The 18289-nt window shown below is 44.1% G+C and overlaps 1 protein-coding gene and 1 pseudogene across 3 annotated transcripts; one reads left to right on the top strand and one right to left on the bottom strand.

Annotated features, from left to right (window-relative positions):
- Positions 1-18289, top strand: part of LOC148436351 (uncharacterized) — a 77831-nt pseudogene that overhangs the window by 44540 nt on the left and 15002 nt on the right.
- On the bottom strand, positions 211-15739 carry LOC148436352 (uncharacterized). Of its 3 annotated transcripts, XM_088465007.1 has the most exons (6): positions 15662-15693; positions 15325-15494; positions 6013-6091; positions 5797-5894; positions 5311-5662; positions 211-4397 (listed from the first exon to the last, which is right to left on the bottom strand). In XM_088465007.1, the coding sequence occupies exons 3-6, from the start codon at positions 6044-6046 to the stop codon at positions 2902-2904; spliced, it is 1980 nt and encodes a 659-aa protein (XP_088321133.1). In that variant the 5' UTR covers positions 6047-6091; positions 15325-15494; positions 15662-15693; the 3' UTR covers positions 211-2901. The 3 variants fall into 3 exon arrangements, with proteins under 3 accessions (XP_088321133.1, XP_088321134.1, XP_088321135.1); XM_088465008.1 differs by lacking the exon at positions 15325-15494 and having other exon boundaries at positions 15662-15739; XM_088465009.1 differs by lacking the exon at positions 15662-15693 and having other exon boundaries at positions 211-4394; positions 15325-15652.

The following is an 18289-nucleotide window of genomic DNA, read 5'->3' as shown; positions in this document are numbered from 1 at the left end:
TCTTGTTTGGGTATGAGAAATGAATACTAAGACAGTCACAGTATAAAGATACTAAGAGCAAAGTTAGGATAATTCTAAAAAACAAACAATAAAAAAACTGCATAACAAGAACCTAGGAATACAAAGAGCTTGTGCAGCCCCAATATATATATATATATATATATATATATATATATATATACATACATACATACATACATACACACAGCGGGTAAATAAGTATTGAGCACATTAACATTTTTCTCAGTAAATATATCTGTAATGGGGCTATTGTAATGAAATTTTCACCAAATGTCAGCAACAACCCATGCAATCCACACATGCAAAGATATCAAACCATAGATGTCCATAAATTAAGTTATGTGTAATAATATGAAATGACACAGGGAAAAAAGTATTGAACACATGAAGAAAGGAAGGTGCAAAAAGGCATGGAAAGCCAAGACACCAGCTGACATCTATCAGTAATTAGAAAGCAAACCTGCCTCTTGTCAGTGCAAATGAATATAAACTGGTTCAATCCCAACTGACCACCTATAAAAAGGTGTCTCATTATCAAGGTGTCACACAAGATATATCTCATTATGGGTAACCGCAAAGCACTCTCTGAAGACCTTTGCAAACTTATTGTTGCAAAACATAATGATGGCATTTGGTTAAAGGATTTCTAAACTTCTCCATTGAGCACTGTTGGGGCCATAATCCGGAAGTGGAAAGAACATAAATTCACATAAACACTGCCTTGATAAAGCAGCCTTCTGGCCAACCAAGCGTCGGCGTTTCCCAATTAGTCACCATTTACTATACAGTAATTTGACAGTATACCTTTGTCTATTGTTATAATAATCTGATTTAGAAGAGACAGTATATAGGATTGGGCTTAGAGCGAAAAAAATGAAGTTTTGCGCAGTTGAGCCGGGATCATAAGAGAGGTCTGAACCTCGCAGATACATAAATAGATCCTGTGGACAGTACTAAAGAAAGTAACATATTGTCCACTAATAGATACTGGGGAGACTGTGGATACTGAGTTCCAGGAAATAAATCAGCAACGTGATAGATATATTGGTTGGATGTGAGAAAACATTTAGAAAGACAACAGACTGTCCCTTATTACATACTGTCCCTTATTACATACTGTCCCTTATTACATACTGGGGACAGTGAGATACAAAGTTGCAGATTCTGATAATATATCTGCAGTGTGACAGATCTTTTTATCCAAAACCACCTTAAATCGTGCTCTCACTATAAACTGCAAAGGACCTATTATATTTATGTATACTCCAGCTACAATATCATATTACATAATTAGCTGTATAATACACTACGCTACCAGTGACATATATAAGTTTAATCACTGAGATAATTAAACAGCTATATACCGTATATTATTTAGTAACAACGTTGATCTTATACATTGATAGTAAGATTGGTAGATTATTATACTATATATGACTAGCAGTGACAGGGAATTGTAATCTATTTCTTATTATTATTTCACATTCTAACTACAAGCACGATCTATAATTATAACCAATATTCGCCTTTCCTTTTTCATAAACACATTATTTTTAATGATATAATAAATAAAGATGGATATATTTTAATACTTATTGACAGAAGAATAAATGGAATAACAATCCTTATAGTGCACAATATTATATACTCTCTCTCTTTTTTGCTTCATATTATAACAAAGCTTGTATTGTCCTTTCTGTGATTTCCTCACTACCAAATAATCTCCATCTCCTGACCCTGCACATTACTGGTGGTGTCACCACTGTGGGAGGTGACAGTGCAGGACATACTGAGGACAATCTGTAAATGGCCATGGTGACAGATTAGTTATGTCCCTATATTACATCCTGTGGTCTTATTATTGCACAAGTAGGCCAATAACACAATAATCTAATACAGAGCTTCCCAAACCCCGCCATTACAGGCCAGGGTTTAAGGATATCCATGTTTGAGTCCAAATGGTTAAATCAAACTGACTGAGGCACTAAGTGACCTGTGCTCAAGCATAATTTCCTTAATACCTGGCCTGTAATAGTGGAGTTTGGGAACCTCTGATCTGATAGAATAAGGATACTGAAAGCCATTACATGAGGAACGAGTTGGAGCCCTATGTTGGTGACATCCGTGTGGATACATAATGAAGTGTAATATATTAGTATATAGGGGCTGATTCAGCAGAGGACACAATGACGATAGTTACGCAGATAGAGCGAATGTTTGCCATCACACCTGCTATAAGTCACACTACGCACACAGCGATCACATTACGATTACGGACGCACAGAGGAATACATCACATAGTGGCAGAGTGACAGCGTTTGGGGAGGTAACAGGCGGTGGACAGAAAACTGCAGGCATGTCTGTCCCTGGGAACGCCATGTCCTGCAGGAGTGTCTGTCCGTGTGATCGCCATGTCATGGGCGTGTCTGTCCGTGTGATCGCCATGTCATGGGCGTGTATATATTAGCCATAGCGATGGCAGCTGCAGCATGAGACCTCTCTGCGTGTCAGGAGAGCTGCAGTGTTTGCGGCTGGTCAGACCTGATGTAAGTGCTTGATGTGCGTCCATGGTACCGATCATTACACAGGAGTGCGTTATTAGACGGTAATAAGAAGGCAGCAGTGGGCATGGTTATGGCGGCTGTACCTCGGCAGGCATTAGAATATATTAGCACCTGCGATCTGTAAGAGACTGCAGCTACATTTGCCTCTGCTGCTGAATCAGGCCCATGTGATAATGTAAATGTCATTTACTCTTCATCAAGCAGGGACAGCAATCTAGGCTAACATTGTATTTATGCTTGTTTGAAAATTTTCAACAAAATTACAGTAGTGCAATTACCGCTGCAGTTTCTTAATATTTCTGGATGCTCATACACATTATTTTTCTCCAGTGTGATGTTTTTGATGACTAAAAAGATCACATTTCTTTGTAAAACATTTCCCACACTCAGAGCATGGAAATGGTTTCTCACCTGTGTGACTTCTCTGATGTGTAACAAGAGCCGATTTCTGTGTAAAACATTTCTCACACTGAAGACATGAAAATGGCCTCTCACCTGTGTGATATCTCTGATGTGTAACTAGATATGATTTCTGTGTAAAACACTTCCCACACTCAGAACATGGAAATGGTTTCTCACCTGTGTGACGTCTCTGATGTTTAACAAGTTCTGATTTCTGTGCAAAACATTTACCACACTCAGGACATTGAAATGGTTTCTCACCTGTGTGACGTCTCTGATGTGTAATTAGATCTGATTTCTGTGTAAAACATTTCCCACACTCAGAACATGGAAATGGCCTCTCACCTGTGTGATGTCTCTGATGTGTAACTAGATATGATTTCTGTGTAAAACACTTCCCACACACAGAGCATGAAAATGGTTTCTCACCTGTGTGACATCTTTGATGTCTAACAAGAGCCGATTTCTCTTTAAAGCATTTCCCACACTCAGAACATGGAAGTAGTTTCTCACCCGTGTGAATTCTCTGATGTGTAACAAGAACTGATTTGTGTGTAAAACATTTCCCACATTCAGAGCATGGAAATGGTTTCTCACCTGTGTGACTTCTCTGATGTGTAAGAAGATCTGATTTCTGTGTAAAGCATTTCCCACACTCAGAGCATGGAAATGGCCTCTCACCTGTGTGCCTTCTCTGATGTCTAACAAGATATGATTTCTCTTTAAAGCATCTCCCACATTCAGAACATGGAAATGGTTTCTCACCTGTGTGACGTTTCTGATGTGTAACAAGAACTGATTTGTGTGTAAAACATTTCCCACACTCAGAACATGGAAATGGTTTCTCACCTGTGTGACTTCTCTGATGTATATCAAGTGTTCCCTGCTGTAGAAAACATTTCCCACATTCAGAACATAAATACGGTCTCTCACCTGTGTGAATCTTTATATGTCTAGTAAGAGCTCCTCTCAGTATAAAACATTTCCCACATTCAGAACATGAATATGGCCTCTCACCTTTGTGAATCTTTGTATGTCTAGTAAGAGTTCCTTTCACCATAAAATGTTTCCCACACTCAGAACACAGAAAAGGCCTCTCAGCTGCGTGAACTCTCTTCTGATGTATAGAAAGACTGATCTGCTTGGTAAAACCTTTCCCACATTCAGAACATGACAATGGTTTATCACCTGTGTGATCTGAGCTGTGTGTAACACTACTGGGAGTATCAGGGGAGCATTCCTCATGGTTAGAGGGATCAGATGAGATATCTGCACTGTGAGATGCTGGATGTATACTGGGGATACTGGGTTTTTCTCCTGGAAAGTCCTGTGAGAAGTTACCATCTAGGTCACAATCTGGAAATAATATGAGACGTCTCCCCGATTTATTCCTCCTGCTGTGTCCATCTGCTGGGAACAGAATAATTATATGGAAATTAGCACCGCTGCAGAGCTATACCATACTGTGTAACTATAATAAGACGTGCCCGGCTGTACTCCAACATCTCCTTACAGTTAGTGGCCATGATTGTGGGAGCTCCCGAAGCAATTCAATTTCGTGCAGTGTTAAGTCGGAGAATGCTGGTTCTCACGACTTAACCTGGGTGTTTAGTCATGAGAACCGGCATTCTCCAGCTAAAGTGCAGGCTGTGAGGCTGTTAGTGCTGCGCTAAGCTGGCAAACAGCCACGCGGTTGGGACTTTTGTTGGATTTCTCCTCGCACCCTCAAAAACATTGCGCTATATTGAATGGCAGCCAATTACTTCATCGTGTATTTGCTGTTTTTTGTCATGAGGAGGTTTAGGGTGTAGGAGTAACACTAGCCGGGGAGTAGTCACTAAAAAATACAATGGGGGAGATGTACCAAACCTCTGGATCTCCATCTCAGTATGTGTAACAGAGTGCAGGCATGGTCTATACATTATATCACACACAGGACATACTAGCTGTATCCTGCTGTGTCCTCACACTCTCCATATCTCCATCTCAGTATGTGTAACAGAGTGCAGGCATGGTCTATACATTATCTCACACACAGGTCATATTAGCTGTATCCTCACAGTTTCTGTATCTTCATCTCAGTATATGATATACAATAGAGAGTGTGGGGAGGAGACTGGTCATATCTCTGCTCCGTAACTCAAAGTGACATGATGTCAGGGGGAGAGCAGGAGTATAATAGGGGCGGGTGGTTCCGGTCTCCCCCACTGGGTAGAACATTTTCCCTCATTAGTCTGTACTGACAGAGGAGGGTGTAGGATAAAAGATTCCTGTAGTGATTGAGCAAGGAGAATATGTGACTCTTTTCTGTAGTGTTTAATACCTGTGCTGATATCTGTAGGGATTTCCTCCTCCTTACACAACTGATCACCCCTCACATACGTCTCTTCTTCTCCCTCGACATCTTCTACCTTAATATTAGTCACATACGTCTCTTCTTCTCCCTTTGTATATTCTGCCTTCATATCAGTTACATCTTTCTCATGTTCTCCCTCTATATCTTCTGCCTTCATATCAGTCACATACGTCTCTTCTTCTCCCTCTATATCTTCTGCCTTCATATCAGTCACATACATCTCTTCTTCTCCCTCTGTATCTTCTGCCTTCATATCAGTCACATACGTCTCTTCTTCTACCTCTATATCTTCTGCCTTCAAATTAGCAAGATCTTCGCTCTAAATGACCCATAAAATAATCAAGTTTAATTTCATTGGAGACTAAACATTAAAATATCAGTGTATAAAGATTCCCTATAGATCATATAGTGACAGTCACATTAGTATTTGGAGAGACCCTAAATTCCATCTACCTGATGCTCCTGTGGGGTCCTATGATTCTCCTCTTTACAGTCCTGTGAATAAAGAGGACAGGGACATCTCTCTGGGGTATTTCTGTTACTGGGTCCATCTGTAGGAGACACACAGTGAGTGAGTACATTGTATATATGTGATTACCAGGTGATGTTTGTATATAGGGGTCCCCATACCTGCTCTCCCCTGTACAATACATGACAGTCTCCTCTTACCCAGTGATGTGAGGGGCCAGTGATTCTCCATCATCACGTCCTTGTACAGACCTCTGTGTTCCTCTATATACTCCCCCTCCTGCATGGAGACATAGACAGTGACATCCTGACACTATAGGAATCTGACATACACAATGATATAGTCACCACCCAGACACATCCTCTGGTGGAACGGTCACGTCCCATTCCCAGCTTTCACCTCTGGAGTTGTATTATTACTATACATTGATCGCAAAATATGTGGAGGAAGGATAAGGTGGCGAGCTGCTTGCCCACTGAAAAAGGATAAGGTGGCGAGCTGCTAGCCCACTGAGGAAGGATAAAGTGGTGAGCTGCTAGCCCACTGAGGAAGGATAAGGTGGTGAGCTGCTAGCCCACTGAGGAAGGATAAGGTGGTGAGCTGCTAGCCCACTGAGGAAGGATAAGGTGGCGAGCTGCTAGCCCACTGAGGAAGGATAAGGTGGCAAGCTGCTAGTCCACTGAGGAAGGCTAAGGTGGCGAGCTGCTAGTCCACTGAGGAAGGCTAAGGTGGCGAGCTGCTAGTCCACTGAGGAAGGCTAAGGTGGCGAGCTGCTAGCCCACTGAGGAAGGCTAAGGTGGCAAGCTGCTAGTCCACTGAGGAAGGCTAAGGTGGCAAGCTGCTAGCCCACTGAGGAAGGATAAGGTGGTGAGCTGCTAGCCCATTGAGGAAGGATAAGGTGGCAAGCTGCTAGTCCACTGAGGAAGGCTAAGGTGGCGAGCTGCTAGTCCACTGAGGAAGGCTAAGGTGGCGAGCTGCTAGTCCACTGAGGAAGGCTAAGGTGGCAAGCTGCTAGCCCACTGAGGAAGGCTAAGGTGGCAAGCTGCTAGCCCACTGAAGGATAAGGTGGCGAGCTGCTAGCCCATTGAGGAAGGATAGCCTTTCTGGCCGTCATTATTATAGTTAGTAAAGGTATATAAGACTTGCTTGGTGGTCCTAAATTCCAGTGAGCAATATGTAGGCATAGCAAGGCCAGAGGGTCCGGCTGGAGTTGTAATATAAAAACTTTACTGATGAACACAACGACCTTCTTCCAAACCGGTGGACCAAATGTTTTCTCTGAAATTGTTGTGAAATTTAGGCTCTATTTAATACCCTGAAATGAACCTCTTGAAGTATTGCAGTACCTAAAAATCACATTGTGGTATCAAAATGCAAAAGAAGCTCAGTAGGGCAAGAGGGTCAAACTCTACTCCAACTGGCATAGAAAACTTTCCAAATGTTAATACTATCTCCCTTAATAAGGAGGTTATACAGTAATTTGGTATGATAACATTACAAAAGAAACCAATGAATCAGATGTATCTCAGGAGGAAAAAAAGAGCTTTAGGTAACATTTGTATGTATTGATGCAGTTGTAGATACAAAAAACATTTATTAGAGATATCATACGTTGTTGGAAGGCAAGAAAATATTTTAATACGACCGCCTGGGTCACACACATCTCTTATCATTAGTGTCCCCTTCTTCCCCCACTCAGAGAAGTGTTATCATAAGCTGGAGTGACAGAAGGGTTATGGGGATAAGAGGTATACCGCCAATCATGTTTCAATTTCTGGTTCACTGAGATTCAAGCTAACTAAGTATCTCTGAACAAGGGGTTCAACCATAATCGACAAAGGGATAGAAGCCTTAGGAGAATGCAATAAAGCACTTGGTGAATAGGGTGAAAATAGCGCATTTTCAACTGCCAAAGATGTCCACGCACAGCGATTTAAAAACCAATCAGATATATACCGGAAAAAGACCAATAATGAAATAGACTTCAGGTCTAGAACACCTAGGCCGCCCTATTTACGAGGTAGGTGGAGATTGGCCATAGAAATTCTAGGGCAATAGGGGCAATAGCCAACGGCTCAAGTGCAAGCGCGAACAGCAGCGGTGAGAGTGACAGCCCTGACTGGTGCCCCGTTGTATAGGAAATGGATTAGATATATTACCGTTGCGGGCAATTCGCGACGTAGAGTTCGCATATAGGGAGCAGATAATGTCAATAAAATCAGCATCAAACCCAAATTTATACAACGTATGGAATAGATGATCTTAGGACACCGGGTCTTAGGATTGTTCTGCATCAAATAAGAGGATTGTATTTAAGCTGTTAGCCCCGATACACAAATCCAATGAGGCGCCGCCAATGCCCTACGTATATTAGTTACCAAATACCTGCACCATATGTCCCCAGTCTGGTCCTCGTGGATTAATACAGGCAACGCCAATTTAATCCTCTCAATAGGATTTTATAGTCAATATTAAGGAGGGAGATAAGCCTATAAGAGCCAGAATATTCCAGATCTTTGCCCGGTTTGGGTAAAACTAAGAATCGCTGAATAAAAATAGGCAGGTAATAGTAGGAGGGTAATTAAGGGGGGGCTATGGTTGACCAAAAAGAATCTCGGTTTTGCTCATCAGGATCTGATGAAGTATATAAAGAATGTACAGAACACATCTACTATTTTCTTGCTGGAAGTATAAGCTCCACTAGGCATACACAGCCGTTTAATGAAAACAGAAGGACGCAGCCTTTCAACAAGTTAGACAACAACCGGCCAGTCCTGTTGTCCTACTTATAATATTGGAATTCCTTATGAAGGGTAAAGGGATCCCCCATGTCAGTCAGGATCCCATCAAAATTAACTTTTTGTTCTAAATATGCTGCCTATGGGCTGGGGTAGGAGAGAACTTAAATTCATGAAAAGATTTGGTGAGCGTCTGCTGAGCAGATTTAAAAACTTTCTTACAATTATTAACCACATAAGATATTATATCACCTCTAATCACGGCCTCCGGGGCCTGCCAAAATAACAAGGGGTTGTCCTCTTTATGGGAAAGGTTATCATGCTTGTAGGTTTGCCAAGACGATTCCACCTGGTCACGAAATTCTATAGATGAAAGTAAATGTGATGGGAACCTCCATTGTTTGAAATGTCCTGTATAATGTCATTGTTAGAGTAGCCCATACTAGCACGTGGTCAGAAAGACCGATGGGTTCAATTTCACTCTCAATTACTCTCAAAAAGAGAGAATCTGATACTAGTATATAGTCCAGTGATTTCCAACCTTTCTCAACTCGAGGCACATTATGCAAGATTTTAAAGTTGCCAAGGCACACCATCCGGCGATGTGGAGTACGCGATCTATGAAATTACATACATATTGGCCTCCACAGGAACAAAACACACATACAGTGGCCTCCAAAGGAATAAAACACACTACAATGGCCTCCTCAGCAATAAAACACACTACATTGGCCTCCAAAGGAATAAAACACACAACATTGGCCTCCACAGAAACAAAACATTCTACAGTGGCCTCCAAAGGAATAAAACACACTACAATGGCCTCCTCAGCAATAAAACACACTACATTGGCCTCCAAAGGAATAAAACACACAACATTGGCCTCCACAGAAACAAAACATTCTACATTGGCCTCCTCAGGAATAAAACACACTACATTGGCCTCCTCAGGAACAAAACACACCACATTGGCCTCCTCAGGAACAAAACACACTACATTGGCCTCTACAAGAATAAAACATAATACATTGGCTCCCTGAGGAATACAACACACTACATTGGCCTCCCCAGGAACAAAACACACTAGATTGGCCTCCCCAGGAACAAAACACACTAGAGTGGCCTCCCCAGGAACAAAACACACCTGATTGCCTTCCACAGGAACAAAATACAATACACTGGCTTCCACAGGAATAAAAACAGACTTCATTGGCCACAGAGAAATAACACACACATACATTGCCCCCCAGAGGAATAAAATGCACATACATTGGTCCCCACAGAAAAAAATAACATTGGCTGGCCCCCACAGAAACAAAAGCAATACATTGTTTTTCCTGAGGGGAGCAATCACATTGGCTGGATACACAGAATAAATATAAACCACATTGCTCCCCCCAAAAAAAAAAAACAAAAAACACTGGATGGCCCCCACAGAAAAATATAAGCCATATTGCCCCCCCAAAATATATAAAACCATTGGCTGCGCTCACAGAAAAATATCAACCACCAGTGATCACAAATACGCGCTATAGCGCGTACTTTACTCGGGATTGCAGACAGGGGACTCATTTAAAAAAATGTCTGGGTCTCCGGGGACGCGCTGTGCTGTGGACAATCCCTGACAGGCTGTCATGGATTGGCTGCAGCACATCGTATCCCCAGGGACCCAGAACACCGGCCCTGCAGATAAAAAACAGCGCTATCATTCAAACAGACACCGGTTGCGGGCCAACTGGGGCTCGCAGACCGGCAGTCAATCAGCAGCAGCTGCTGTTCCGCAAGCTCTGATTGGCTCACGGCCGGTGCCAGGTTAGAATGACGATGGCGCTGTCTTGAAGTGCTCTTGCGAGATCTGCTGCCTGGACTCCCGGAAGCTCCACACCAGTCAGAGGCAGCAACCGACGTAGGAACCGGAGAAATGGATAGTGACATTGGGGAGCCACAGCGGCGTCTCATGGGATCGCATCAGCCCATGGGAGGGAGAGGAGGACCTGGAATAGACATAGGCAGGGAATTCTGGGACTCGCAGTTCCATAACTATGACAGGGTAAATACGTCTGACATATATATTTACATATATCTACAGATGTAATGTGAACACGCAGCCAGCTATACAAGGTCTGCTCTCTTTGAAATTGAGGTGTGGTCACTGCTGTTCTCTCCCTGACCATGATGCCTGCACCTCTGTGACATGCTGCATTATACTGCCAGATACAGGAAAGTAAGGTTGGCAGGAGATGTCGCCTATTGGCATATATAAGAGACTAGTATTTGACCAGTCATTTACCAGGTGGTTATGTAGTGTGGCCAGTGCCGCATAGTAGCCCTTTCTGCCCTGGCTGCAAACTTGTCCTGTCCGTCTGCCACAGCAGTGGGAAACAATGGTGGGACGCACATCCTGGCTACCACTACCCATGATGGAGACAGGAAAGGCCATAGCGGGTTTTCATGTAGACTAGTTTTATACACTCTGCATATGATGTGTCGCCCCAGCCTTAATCCCAGACTTCTGTAATACTTAAATGTGCCTGCGCTGCAGGGCTCCCATCTGCAGGTCTATCCAGTACGTTGGTGACCATGCACAGATTGGCATCGGAAGCAGCAGCGGGGATCTAGGTGTGAGGCTCGCTCCATAGCCTCCTGCCCTCCGATATGCTGCTGCCTGCATGCGCCCAGGGCTCTGCAGTCTTAGCCCGCACCAGAGATGCCATGCGATGCAACTGCAGTGGAGGCGATGAGGGAGACTCTGAGCTCTGGATAAAGAGCAGCTCCAGTGGGAGAGGCAGAGACCTCTACTACAGCATGAAGGATGTGGATTGTGGATTCCGGATGGTGTAACCAGGTGCTGCTGAACTCTAACAGGGGGGATGGCTTGCTGCTGCTGGATACAAGTTAAGCGGCCAGGGGTGGTGTGGGGACTGGGGGGAAAGGCATCGAGGAGAGCTGCAGGGAGAAGCAGGGGGCAAGCATGAGCTTGTTGGGAAAGCCGCTGTCTTATAACAGCAGCCAGTGCAGAACAAAACTACCTGTATAATGTGCTGGAGAGACTCCGGGGGCTGGGCTTTCATCTACCACGTATTCATGTGAGTAAATATAATCACTTTCTGAGCTATTGTGGATGCTGGTGTACCCATAACTGATGTGTTATATGGTTACAATGTCATTTCATGAACTGGGTTACACCTGGCCAAATGCACAATCACCTGGGATTTATATATAAGAATAATTGGCAAATCTTACAGGTTATTCTTTATTAGCATGGCTCCCATATACAGTATTTACCCATTTACAATATGTGGGCTGTAATAGTTTTTTTTTCTTAAATGTGTGCACTGATTAAAGCAAAGTCCTAGGTTTGCCCTTGAAGGCTGCTTAGTGACCTGTGATCATCACACTGTGGACCAGGCTCCCTGGGTGCAAGTATCAGCTAGTTGCAGTACCCTCTACTAGTGTGCCTCTGCCCCAACCATCCCCAAGTGTGCCTCTGCCCCAACCCTCCCCAAGTGAGCCTCTGCCCCAACCCTCCCCAAGTGAGCCTCTGCCCCAACCCTCCCCAAGTGAGCCTCTGCCCCAACCCTCCCCAAGTGAGCCTCTGCCCCAACCCTCCCCAAGTGTCCCTCTGCCCCAACCCTCCCAAAGTGTCCCTCTGCCCCAACCCTCCCAAAGTGAGCCTTGATCCCGCTCCACTCATACCGCTTTTATACCTAAATTCCGGGTCTGACCTAGAGGTTGGGAAAGGGTTCCAAACCAGATCACACCCGGAATTTAGCCGGCGTTGACCCAGGATATTCCCGAGTCGGCGCTGTTAACACCAAAGCCGGGTCTGCAGTGACCCGGCTCTTCCGGCATGGAAGTGGACGCTTGGAGATGACGTAATCTCCAAGCGCCACCGAAGCCGGCCAATCGGCCGGCATGTGGCGCGCTCCATGTCATCGTGACCCGGATCGTGCCGTTTACACTGCAGGGTTTCACCGGTCATTCCCGTGTTAAACCCTGCAAGTTACCTGGGTTGGATTGCCGGGTCACTCGTCCAATCCAACCTCGTCCAGCATCTAATTGTATAGCAAAAATCCGGCATCTAATTGTATAGCAAAAATCCGGCATCTAATTGTATAGCAAACATCCTGCATCTAATTGTATAGCAAACACCACCCTGCATCTAATTGTATAGCAAACACCACCCTGCATCTAATTGTATAGCAAACACCACCCTGCATCTAATTGTATAGTAAACACCACCCTGCATCTAATTGTATAGTAAACACCACCCTGCATCTAATTGTATAGTAAACACCACCCTGCATCTAAATGTATAGTAAACACCACCCTGCATCTAAATGTATAGTAAACACCACCCTGCATCTAATTGTATAGCAAAAACCCTGCATCTAATTGTATAGCAAACACCCTGCATCTAATTGTATAGCAAACACCCCGCATCTAATTGTATAGCAAACATCCGGCATCTAATTGTATAGCAAACATCCGGCATCTAATTGTATAGCAAACATCCGGCATCTAATTGTATAGCAAACACCCGGCATCTAATTGTATAGCAAACACCCCACATCTAATTGTATAGCAAACATCCTGCGTCTAATTGCATAGCAAACATCCTGCGTCTAATTGCATAGCAAACACCCCGCGTCTAATTGTATAGCAAACACCCCGCGTCTAATTGTATAGCAAACACCCCGCATCTAATTGTATAGCAATAACCCCGCATCTAATTGTATAGCAAATACCCTGCATCTAATTGTATAGCAAACACCCTGCATCTAATTGTACAGCAAACACCCGGCATCTAATTGTATAGCAAACACCCCGCATCTAATTGTATAGCAAGCACCCTGCATCTAATTGTATAGCAAACATCCTGCATCTATTGTATAGCAAACATCCGGCATCTAATTGTATAGCAAACATCCGGCATCTAATTGTATAGCAAACATCCTGCATCTATTGTATAGCAAACATCCGGCATCTAATTGTATAGCAAACATCCTGCATCTAATTGTATAGCAAACACCCTGCATCTAATTGTATAGCAAACACCCTGCATCTAATTGTATAGCAAACACCCTGCATCTAATTGTATAGCAAACATCCGGCATCTAATTGTATAGCAAACACCCTGCATCTAATTGTATAGCAAAAACCCTGCATCTAATTGTATAGCAAAAACCCTGCATCTGCAGGAAAAACCTTACAAGTGGGGGATTTTTGCTATTCTCACCCCCAATTGAATATGCCCCTTATTGTGATTTCCTGTAAATATATATACACACACAAATATATATATATATATTCCCCATACCTCTGAGCACTGGGGGCTCGATTCAGAACGGTCTCTAGATGGGTACGCTCGTTCCCAGCATATGCAAATTTGGAGCTCTCCCAGCAAGGCAGGCGATCGCACGGCAAGGCATTAGCACGCCCACTATGTCTTGGCGTGCAATCGCTTTGTGTATGCAGACGCCCACCAGCCTGTCTTAAGACGCCCAATTGCACACGTCATCTCTAGGATGTGTATGCAACCATCGGTACAATGAGTACCATTGGAAGTGAACGCAGCGCTTGAGGCAGATCATACCCTACCGCAAGCACTGCAGTGTAAAAACCAGCCAGGTGACGTGTACTATGACACTGCCTGTTACTTATGCACGCCTCTGAAATGGCATTAAGACGCTTAGGCACGCCTGCGTTAGCACCTCCACTCCCCCGTTTCTAGTGGCCTGCCCGTTACCACACACAAATGGCTTCCCCTGTTACTCTCTCTGCTGGGCTGTCTATGCGCAGTGAGCGAATGCTTCCCGGTCTTTTGCAGTGGTTCACGTACTGCGATACATATGCACAATGCAAACCATCGCCAGCTACGAGCGAATGTTTCTTAGCATCCAGGTCTGAATCAGGCCCTGGGTGATGATGTATATGTCTGACCATAAATGATACAGATAATCACTATATACGTCTCCCATCACACAGCTGGTCAGTGCTGAGGGGTTACTGGCCCTGGTTAGACCAGGCTTTATATTGTCTTTCTGTTACGTTCTGTGTATTTCCTGACTTAGGGCCTGATTCAGAGCCGCTCGCTATTTGCGGTCGTTCGTTCAAAAACAAGGGGTGGCTATTCAAATGAACCGTTCGCACTTTGCGGTCTGTTCACGCCTCTAAGTCTGAGCGAGCAAAACTTGCGGTTGTAATTTTGAAAAATACGCCCCCTGACCGCTCGCAGCATACGTCATGTCCGCTATTTATTAGATTAATCGAGTACATCGAACAGCGTATGAACTGCTCGCTATTCTTGTGGTTGGTTTTTCCTACCGCTATTTTGCGAGCAGTTCTGACTATAAAACAACCCAGTGACGTGGGCAATGACGCTGCTGTATTAATTATGCACACCCATAAAACGCCTGTTTTGACCTTTAAGCACGCCTGCGTTCTGAATTCCACTCCCCATTTTCAAACACCTTCCCCTGTTACCACCCACATACGCCTCATTCTGTCACTCAAAATAGCAGGCATTCGCTATATAGCGAACAAACGATTTTCGGACGCACTGACTGGTTCGCGCATGCGTATTAAAATCCGTACGCATGCGCAGTTGTGCGAACATCGCTCGGAACGAACGGCTCTGAATGAGGGCCTTATTGCGCTATACGGATAACACCTCGGTCATTTCTTACTGACACTATTACAGGTTATGTTATATTATTAGGAGGGTGAGTGCCCCAAAATATAGAGAAAATTTTCTCCTTTTGTTATTGTTACCTGTATAATGATAATACAGCACCAGAGTCTGCTCCATCTGTATTATACCAACACTGGCATCTGCTCCATCTGTATAATGATATTGTAGCACCAGAGTCTTCTCCAGCTGTATATTAGTAACAAATTGATTTGCTTCACCTGTATCAAATCAACACTTGGGTCTGCTCTACCTGTATAATGAAAATGCAGCACGAAAGTCTGCTCCAATTACATACTATAGTAACAAAAGCTTCTGCCCCACCTGTATTATACCAACACTGTGGACTGCTCAACCTGTATGATAATAATGAGGCACCACAGTCTGCTCCCCCTGTATAATAACAATAAATACCATCACCTGCTGCTTATTCCTGCTGGGACCGTCACCCGGAAGCTGCAGTTATAGAAGAAGAAACGCCCCTCTATATAGCCACGCCCCTCTCTCCTCCGTGTAGCTATGGCTACTGTCTGCCCCGCCCCTCTTATAGTTACCGCCCTCCTCTCACTCCTCTCAGTGCGGTGATTGGCAGCAGCGAGTATCCAATCAGGTGGCGCAAAGTAGGAAGGACGTCCCGTAACTTGCAGTTACTGTCACCTGCCGCTCACAGCTTCATCACTAGAGTAACAGCTGTACAGTATAATGGTGTCCTCATGTACGGTGACCGGCGGCCATATTCTTATAGTCTCCCAGTCACAGAACAGAAGGGGCGGGGCCACAGGGGCTTTAGCTGCCATTTTGTCATAGACATTCCAGACAGCCGGAGCCAGGTAACGTGTCCTGTATATATTATATTATTATTATATAGGGGAGAGGGGACCGTACAGTAAGGTGGCGCAGACTCCTTTGTTACTATAATACAGGTGGCGCAGACTCCTTTGTTACTATAATACAGAGGTCGCAGACCCAGTTGTTACTATAATACAGGTGGTGCAGACTCAGTTGTTACTATAATACAGGTGGCGCAGACCCCGTTGTTACTATAATACAGGTGGAGCAGACTCCGTTGTTACTATAATACAGGTGGCGCAGACTCAGTTGTTACTATAATACAGGTGGTACAGACTCTGTTGTGACTATAATACAGGTGGTGCAGACTCTGTTGTGACTATAATACAGGTGGTGCAGACTCTGTTGTTACTATAATACAGGTGGCGCAGACCCAGTTGTTACTATAATACAGGTGGTACAGACCCCGTTGTTACTTTAATACAGGTGGTGCAGACTCAGTTGTTACTATAATACAGGTGGCGCAGACTCCGTTGTTACTATAATACAGGTGGTGCAGACTCCGTTGTTACTATAATACAGAGGTCGCAGACCCAGTTGTTACTATAATACAGAGGTCGCAGACCCCGTTGTTACTATAATACAGGTGGAGCAGACTCCGTTGTTACTATAATACAGGTGGCGCAGACTCAGTTGTTACTATAATACAGGTGGCGCAGACTCAGTTGTTACTATAATACAGGTGGAGCAGACTCCGTTGTTACTATAATACAGGTGGCGCAGACCCAGTTGTTACTATAATACAGGTGGCGCAGACCCCGTTGTTACTTTAATACAGGTGGTGCAGACTCTGTTGTGACTATAATATAGATGGTGCAGACCCCGTTGTTACTATAATACAGGTGGTGCAGACTCCGTTGTTACTATAATTCAGGTGGTACAGACCCCGTTGTTACTATAATACAGGTGGTGCAGACTCCGTTGTGACTATAATATAGATGGTGCAGACTCCGTTGTTACTATAATACAGGTGGCGCAGACTCAGTTGTTACTATAATACAGAGGTCGCAGACCCAGTTGTTACTATAATACAGGTGGTACAGACCCCGTTGTTACTTTAATACAGGTGGTGCAGACTCTGTTGTGACTATAATACAGGTGGTGCAGACTCCGTTGTTACTATAATTCAGGTGGTACAGACCCCGTTGTTACTATAATACAGGTGGTGCAGACTCCGTTGTGACTATAATATAGATGGTGCAGACCCCGTTGTTACTATAATACAGGTGACCAGACCCAGTTGTTACTATTATGCAGGTGGCGCAGAGTCCGTTGTTACTATAATACAGGTGGTGCAGACTCAGTTGTTACTATAATACAGGTGGAGCAGACCCCGTTGTTACTATAATACAGGTGGCGCAGACTCAGTTGTTACTATAATACAGGTGGCGCAGACCCCGTTGTTACTATAATACAGGTGGAGCAGACCCCGTTGTTACTATAATACAGGTGGTGCAGACTCTGTTGTTACTATGATACAGGAGGCGCAGACCCCGTTGTTACTATAGTACAGGTGGGGCAGACTCTGTTGTTACTATGATACAGGTGGCGCAGACCCCGTTGTTACTATAATACAGGTGGTGCAGACCCCATTGTTGCTCTAATACAGGTGGCGCAGACCCTGTTGTTACTATAATACAGGTGGCGCAAACACCGTTGTTACTTTGATACAGGTGGTGCAGACTCCGTTGTTACTATAATACAGGTGTCGCAGACCATGTTATTACTATAATACAGGTGACACAGACTCCATTGTTAGTATAATACAGGTGGCGCAGACTCCGTTGTTACTATAATACAGGTGGTGCAGACTCCGTTGTTACTATAATACAGGTGACGCAGACCCAGTTGTTACTATAATGCAGGTGGCGCAGACTCCTTTGTTACTATAATACAGAGGTCGCAGACCCAGTTGTTACTATAATTCAGGTGGTGCAGACTCCTTTGTTACTGTAATACAGGTGACGCAGACCCAGTTGTTACTATAATACAGAGGTCGCAGACCCAGTTGTTACTATAATACAGGTGGTACAGACCCCGTTGTTACTATAATACAGGTGGTGCAGACTCAGTTGTTACTATAATACAGGTGGCGCAGACCCCGTTGTTACTATAATACAGGTGGAGCAGACTCCGTTGTTACTATAATACAGGTGGCGCAGACTCAGTTGTTACTATAATACAGAGGTCGCAGACCCA

The sequence above is a fragment of the Taudactylus pleione genome, unplaced genomic scaffold, assembly GCF_031769625.1.
Source record: "Taudactylus pleione unplaced genomic scaffold, aTauple2 ptg001788l, whole genome shotgun sequence".
NCBI lineage: Eukaryota > Metazoa > Chordata > Amphibia > Anura > Myobatrachidae > Taudactylus > Taudactylus pleione.
Note: the sequence above shows the minus strand (reverse complement) of the source record. Positions and strands in the feature narration are given on the sequence as shown.

Excerpts from the sequence above, each read along its gene's own strand:
- LOC148436352 (XM_088465008.1), bottom strand. The coding sequence starts at position 6,046 with ATGATGGAGAATCACTGGCCCCTCACATCACTGG. Across the intron at positions 5,895-6,012 it reads CTGGCCCCTCACATCACTGG|ATGGACCCAGTAACAGAAAT; the intron begins GTAAGAGGAGAC and ends TGTCTCCTACAG. Across the intron at positions 4,398-5,310 it reads CCCTACAGATATCAGCACAG|CAGATGGACACAGCAGGAGG; the intron begins GTATTAAACACT and ends TTCTGTTCCCAG.